This window comes from Lagopus leucura, unplaced genomic scaffold (genome assembly GCF_019238085.1).
Source record: "Lagopus leucura isolate 7727_CA_CO unplaced genomic scaffold, USGS_WTPT01 35011-0_obj-0_obj, whole genome shotgun sequence".
In the NCBI taxonomy this organism is placed as follows: Eukaryota; Metazoa; Chordata; class Aves; order Galliformes; family Phasianidae; genus Lagopus; species Lagopus leucura.
In genome coordinates this window covers 1-6,593 of record NW_024966677.1, presented here as the reverse complement: position 1 = coordinate 6,593, position 6,593 = coordinate 1, and the positions used below count along the sequence as shown (strand labels likewise).

The window sequence follows — 6,593 nt, the reverse complement described above, 5'->3', positions numbered from 1 at the left end:
TAACACCCTCTTAACCTCCCCCACCCCCCCTCCTACCTTCATCAGCTCCACCTCCGGGGGGGGTCCCTCCTCTTCCGCCCCCCTCTCCATCACCCACCGCCGCAGCCGCCTCGCAGCGCCCTCCAGGAGCCGGGCGGTGGACGGGCGGAGGCGGACGGACCCCAGCAGCTCCAGGAGGGCGGTGGCGCGGGCTGCGGGCGGGCAGAGCGGGCTCAGAACGCGCCCCCCGCTCTTCCCCCCAGTTATCCGATTCCCGGTTGCTCCCCGTTACCCCGCAGTCCGGTGCTCCCCGCAGGTTCGGTGGTGGCGAGGAGAAGGAAGAGGAGCTGCCGAGCCACCGTCTCGGGACGCTGCTCGGCCACGAAGATCTGCGGCGGGGCCACCCGGTGACCGGGAGAGCAGCCGTTAAGCGACCCCGACCGGTAACCGCCCCCCCGCCTCCCCCTCCCGGTAACCGTACGGTGACGGCGGAGCGAGGCTCCCGGTGCGCCCGTGAGACAGTGAGCAAAAGGTGCCGCCCCTCCGCCGCCCCCACGAGCAGCGCCGTCACATCGCCCCCGCCGGCGTCCGGGACTGGGAAAAATCCGGGGTTACCGGGAAACAAAAACCCAGCGAGGGGATTCTGGGGGGGAACCGGGCTGGGATGCCGGCAGAGCTCACCGTGCTCGTGGAGATCGAGAGCCGGGGAAAACCCCCAGCAGCACGCCGTGCCCAGCGCCGCTTCCAGCGCCGCCGCCATGGGAAGCGCACTGCCGCCGGTACCGGGAAAGCCGCGGCCAATGGGAGAGCGAGGACGGTAACGAGCGGAGCGGTCTCCGTAGTAACGGCGCGAACCACGCCCACCGGAACGGCCTGGCCAATGGGAAAGGATAAACAGATGCCGTCTGCGTGGCAACGGGTTGAGGTCCCGCCCACTCGCAGCGGTTGGTCACGTGGCAACAACCCTCCAACAGCTGCACGATACGTTAGGAGGCCACGCCCCCTCAAAGCTCCGTCCACCGGCGCTGTCCAGCATGGCGGTGCTGAACGCCTCGCCGGCACGGGGTGCTGCGGGTCGACTTCCCCCAGCACAGACAATGACGTCACTGCGCGCCGTACGGCACAAACTCTGACGTCACACGGCTGCCTCCTCTCCCACAGGAACCATAAGCGCAGTCTGAACAGGAGCAAACCTTTATTATCTCCCCACGCTGGTTACCAGCCCATGGTTCTCTCTGTTCTCAGCGCGGTGTCTCTAAGGAAGAGTTCCGTGCTGCTCTCCTTGATTTGGGGGGGTCTCCATGGTCACCGGTCCATTGTGCTCTCCTCAGTGGGGGTTTCGAAGCAGAGCTGCAGCAGCCGCTCGCAGAACTCCAACTCCTCCTGCACGAAAGGATCCCTTGCGGTCAGCCTCCCTCCTTTCCCTCCCCCAAAGAAAAACTAAACCCAGGACCACTCTATGACCCCCCCCCCCCCCACAACACCTGGAACTCCTCTCGGCCCTGCAGGAGGCACCGGCGCTCCCGCAGCAGCTCCTCCAGCCTCAGGTCGGGGACACGGCACTCCTGGATCACCTTTGGAAAATCTGAGGCCAAACTGGAAGGGGGACGAGCACAAGAAGAGTGGATGAAGACAAGCCCCCCCCCCCCCCCCCAAATCATTTTCCAGACCCCTCCCTGTAAGCCTAGGGCCTGATCTCCCCCTGCTTTAACCCCTGAGCTCACACTTTTCACCCCCCTCCACCTCCCTGCCCTCAACCCTCCCTTCCTGCACTGCCCCCAGCCACCTCCCCATCCCCGCCATCCAGCCCTGCCACCCCCACAGCCTCTCAATTCCTCCCCCCAAAGCTCCCTTGACCACGTACTGTTTTTCCCCCCTCCGTGACCCCCCCACCCCCAAATTTTTGGGGGCTCACCTGCACAGTGCTCCCAGGATGTGCTCATGGGCACCGTCGTGCTCCGTTCGCAGGAGAGCCACAAGTTGCGGCACCATCCCCAGGCGACACAGGGGCTCTGGGGACAGGGTCGATTGGTTGTGCGGTTTTTTGGAGGGTGGGAGGGGGGGAAGAGTTTGGAACGGGGCTCAGGACACAGGGATGGTGCCAGAAAGTTGGATGGGAAGAATGGTTCCGGGGTACGTGGGGGCCTGAGGGAAGCCCTGAGGGAGTGGATTTGAGGGTAGGGATCCTGGGGGAGGATTTAGAGGAGAGACCTAGGGTTAAGAATGTGGGATCCTAGGGGAATGCTGAGTGGAGTGTCTGGGAGGAGGCCCTAGGGAGAGAAGGGTGTCTGCCAGGGGCCCTGAGGGGGGCGAGGTGCGGGGCACTCACCCTTGAGGTGGGGGTGCTCACGCAACAGGCTGTGCAGCAGGAAGGCAGCTCGGGCACGCAGAGGGGCCTGGGGGCTCTGCAGGGCCCCACCCAACACCTCCAGTCCCCCTAGGCTCTCAAACTGGGCCAGGCCCTCAGCTTGAGCCCGCACTAAGCCTGGCACAGGGGAGAGAGAAAGGCACAGGGTCAGCCTTTGGGATGCAGGGGGCACTTTGGTCTCCAAGTGCCCAAATACTTTTGAGGACAGCTAAAGGGGGTCCGCCTTTCTGAAAATCCCTCTTGGGATCCCCAGCCCCCCTCAAGCCCTTATTCTAGGAACCCCAGAACCCAACCCACCCCCTACATCCCCAAACTCACTCGAGTCTCTACTTACAGGAGACAGCAAAGAGGGCACGGGGGGGCACACGGGGATCTGGGTCGCCCCGCAGACACTCCAGGAGGGCAGGAAGGGCCCCCAGTGCCAGCGCCCTCCCCTGGGCTCCCGGTAGGTTCTGGGCACACGCCCCCACCACCCGAGCAGCCCCGGCACGCAGAGGGGCCCACGGATGTCCCAGCAGCCCCAACACCACCTCCAGTCCTCCGAGGGCACAGAAATCTAAGGAAGAAGGGAAGAATTGAGGGGAACAACTCGGTACCACCTGTTAGATAAAAAGCAAACAGACACCCAGCACCCTCCCCAAAACATCTCCCGGATCTCCCAGCCGAGCAACCCACGCTCCACAGTCCCCACAGCAGCCCTCAAGACCCCGCCCGGTTACTCCAGGACCCCCCAAAGCCACCACTTCTCACCTCACACACCCCAAACGCCCCAGGACAGCCCACACCCCGTAAGCCCCACCTGTCGCGTTATCGAGGCTCTCGCACAGCTCTGCCAGGACCTCCAAGGCCCGTTCGTGGGACGCCGTCTCTCCCGGGCCCCTTTCGGCCGCTTCTTCCCCGGGACACGGCCGGGCCAACACCTCCAGGCAGCGTCGCAGCTCCTCCACCTCCTGCCCGGTGCCTCCCAGAGCCTCGGCCACGGCCGCCCGCAGCCACCGCTGCCGCTGAGATAACGGAAGACGGAACAGAGGCCTCAATGCTGGGGGGCCCGCAGGCCTCAGCGCGGCCCCAGAACCCCTCCCTCCCACTAAGCCCACTCTCACCTCCTCGCCCATCGGCTCACGAGGCTCCGTTTGAGGCCCAGTGGCCGCTACCGCCATCTCTAAGAGGCCCTGAAGGTTCCGGGGAGGCTCCCGGGGGTCCCCCCCGCCTCCGACCCCCGCCATCACCTTTTCGCAGCGCCTCAGAGCAGCGCAACCACCCCGCAAGCCGCCATCTTGATTGAGGAGGGCCTCCCTACGCTCCCTCAGCCAATAAAAGACTGCGGGTGGCAGGGGCGCTGACATCGACACCTCAAGCAGCCAATGGAGAGTGAAAGGGGTGGAGAACACCGGAAAAAGGCGGTCCTACGAGAATGGAGTGGCTGACGGCCAATAGCGAGCCGTGGAGCCGAACCAATCAGGCGTGGCGCAGCTGTTCTCTGCCAATGGGAGCCGCCGGCACCTCAGCGGGGGGGCGGGCCGGTGGCGTAAGACTGACAGCACCACCAAGCAATGGTCGCGATGGGCGGTAGGGATCTTCACCAATGAGGAGAGAGGGCGGGCGGGCGCACGTGGCGTGCGGCCAATGAGGAGAGAAGGCGGGCGGAGGCGCGTGGCGGCGCGAGCAGCGGCGGAGCAGCGGGAGGAGCAGGGGAGGCCCGGCCCGGATCCGCGCAGCTCCCGGGCTCCTCCCGCCGCTCTCAGGGCTCAGGACCGAACGCTGGATCCGGATTTCTCAGTGAAGGTGCGGCCGCTATTGGGAGTGTTACGGTACTGAGGGTCTCCCCCCCTCCCCATATCTGCGTGCGCCGCTATTAGGCGGATTACGGCGCAGTCGGCCGGCCTCGCGGCAGCGGGGGGGAGCAGGGAGGGCGCGGCCGCTCGAAGCATTACGGTACGAAGACAAAGAGCCATTGGGGCGGTGGGGGCGCGGCCCCCCCCCTCCCCCACACCTCTCCCGCAGGATGCCCCGCGCGGAACGGCGATGGGGTCCCGGCGGCTGACAGCGCGGGAGCTGTGCGAGATCGATGACCTGGCGACCAGCCTGGTGCTGGACTCCGTGCTGGGCTTCCGCACACACAAAATGGGCGTCAGGTGGGCGGGGGTCCCGGAGTGCCCCGTTTTGAGAAAGGAGGGTTCCCTCAGAGCCCTGCGATGCAGAGCCGGGGGGTCTCCGAGAGCCTCGGTCCTAAAAGGGGGAACCCCGGGCCGCCCTATTCCTGGAACGGGGCCGCCCCATTAAGCTCCATTCGTCTGCAGGACGGGTCTCCCCACTGAGCTCCATTCTCGAGCCTCCCCCTATCCCTAAGGGCGTGGATCCTGAAGCGCTCCGTTCTTTAGCAGGGGGGTCCCCGCTGTCCCAGCCCCATAAGACGATGGGGAATCCCCAGCGCCCCATTCCTCTTATGGGGAGGAGGTGGTGGGCGTTAGGCTAGCACCGAGGCGTGCCGCGTTGTGGAGCGGTCCCGGAGCCATTGCCGTTGCCGTCGCAGCCCCCTCCCCGCCCTGCGGCGGAAGCACCTCCTGAGGGCAGCGGTTGAAGGCTTCCGGAGGCGGCGGGACCTAGAAGCGGCGTGGCGGGCGCTGAGCGGGGCCTGGGCCGCGGCCTTCTTCCAACGGCGGCGCCCGTTGCAACGCGCCGCGCTTAAGAGTCACGTGAGGGGGGCGCCGGGGGTCACGTGGTGGCGGTGGTGGGGAGTCACGTGAGGGGGGCGCCGGGGGTCACGTGGTGGTGGGACGCCGGTGCGTCCCATTGGGTTCAGAGCGGGGTGGCAGCGTAAGGGGGGGGGGGGGGCGAGGTTTAGATTTAAATGGGGGCGGTCCTGCCGTCCGCAAGAGGAGGGGGAGGGGTCGCACTGGGGTTTGGATGGGGGCGACATCCGGGTTGTAAGGGAGGGGAGCTGGTGGTGCTCACGCTGGGGTCGTGTGGGGGTGATCCCTATGGCCGGAGGCTGGGGGCTGATGCTGGGGGTCTCTGAGGGCGATCGTGCTGGGGTTTGGGTGGGGGTTTTCCCACCGGCTCCCCCTGCGTGCCCCCCCCCCAGGTTTTCCACTACCTGCGCATCTTCCTTCCTGAGAGCGGCTTCGCCATCCAGCCCTGCAGCCGCTACTCACAGGAGACCAACGGAGCCCGCGTGGTCTCCACTCGCACCTGGTACCTTCTGAGGTGGGTTGGGGGGTCTCTGCCATGTGAGGGCCCTCCCTGACCCCCCCGCACACCTCGCAGGCAGAAGAACGACACGCTGGAGCTGCTGGTGGGCTGCATTGCTGAGCTGCGGGCGCACGACGAGGCGCTGCTGCGCTCGGGGGAGAACGACTTCAGTATCATGTACTCCACGCGCAAGCAGTGTGCCCAGCTCTGGCTGGGCCCTGCTGCCTTCATCAACCACGGTGAGCCCCCGGCGTCCAAACCCTGCCCCCCCAGTCCATCGCCATCTTCCTCCCCATCTCTCCCCCTTCCCTGGACCCCAAGCCTTCTGAACCCGAAGGGCGCCCTCACTTATCTCCTGATCCCACCCAAGTGCATCCTCCCCCCCCACCGGCTCTCCTTGCTGATCGATGCTCTTGCTTTCCCCTGTTTCAGACTGCCGGCCCAACTGCAAGGTGAGGGGGCTGCAAACTGCGGGGGGGTGCAGAGATTTGGGGGTGCTCCGTCCCCATAATGGGAGTTCTGGGACACCCGTGGGGCTGGGAGGGGCGTGTTTTTGGGAGCGGGGGCCACCAAACGGTAGATTTAGGGTGCTGGGTCCCCACTGGTGGGGATTTGGGGTGCCTGTAGGGTTGGGGGGGTTTGTTTTGAGCCCCTGAGCTCCCCCCCCCCCCCCCCCCCCCCCCCCCCAGTTTGTGCCTGCAGAAGGGAACGTGGCACGGGTGCAGGTGCTGCGGGACATCGCGCCGCAGGACGAGATCACCTGCTTCTATGGGGACAGCTTCTTTGGGGACAACAACGAGCGCTGCGAGTGCTGCACCTGCGAGAGGTGGGGGCTGGGAGGACACCGCGTCCCCCCGTGCTAAAAAAGGGGACCCCCCTCCCCAGTCCTCCGCCTGCGCCCCCTTGGGGATCCCAGCGCCTGTTTCGGGTGCGTGGGGGGGTTTCCCTACGGCTGCATCCCCCCCCTTCTGAAGCCTCTCCCTGCAGGAAGGGTGAAGGCGCCTTCCGGAAGCGCATTGGTGGGGCTCAACCGGTGCCCCCCCTGATCCCCCCC

At 66.3% G+C, this 6,593-nt stretch overlaps 3 protein-coding genes across 3 annotated transcripts; 1 reads left to right on the top strand and 2 right to left on the bottom strand.

Annotated features, from left to right (window-relative positions):
• Nucleotides 1-36: 36 nt before the first annotated feature.
• Nucleotides 37-1,071, bottom strand: LOC122192724 (dynein axonemal assembly factor 3-like; the record flags this gene model as incomplete). The annotated part of the gene is made up of 3 exons (XM_042893376.1): nt 461-1,071; nt 272-368; nt 37-191 (listed from the first exon to the last, which is right to left on the bottom strand). Coding segments are annotated over exons 1-3 (531 nt in total), but the record flags the coding sequence as incomplete, so codon positions are not given.
• An 86-nt stretch (nt 1,072-1,157) lies between these two features.
• Nucleotides 1,158-3,648, bottom strand: HSPBP1 (HSPA (Hsp70) binding protein 1). The gene is made up of 7 exons (XM_042893377.1): nt 3,451-3,648; nt 3,147-3,351; nt 2,682-2,903; nt 2,309-2,464; nt 1,895-1,991; nt 1,464-1,575; nt 1,158-1,362 (listed from the first exon to the last, which is right to left on the bottom strand). Exons 1-7 carry the CDS (start codon nt 3,571-3,573, stop codon nt 1,285-1,287), a joined length of 993 nt encoding a protein of 330 aa, XP_042749311.1. The 5' UTR covers nt 3,574-3,648; the 3' UTR covers nt 1,158-1,284.
• Nucleotides 3,649-4,013: 365 nt separating this feature from the next.
• LOC122192726 (histone-lysine N-methyltransferase KMT5C-like) lies at nt 4,014-6,590 on the top strand (the record flags this gene model as incomplete). The annotated part of the gene is made up of 8 exons (XM_042893378.1): nt 4,014-4,132; nt 4,352-4,482; nt 4,881-5,043; nt 5,433-5,542; nt 5,615-5,778; nt 5,972-5,991; nt 6,229-6,365; nt 6,527-6,590. Coding segments are annotated over exons 2-8 (768 nt in total), but the record flags the coding sequence as incomplete, so codon positions are not given.
• Between the last annotated feature and the right edge of the window lie 3 nt (nt 6,591-6,593).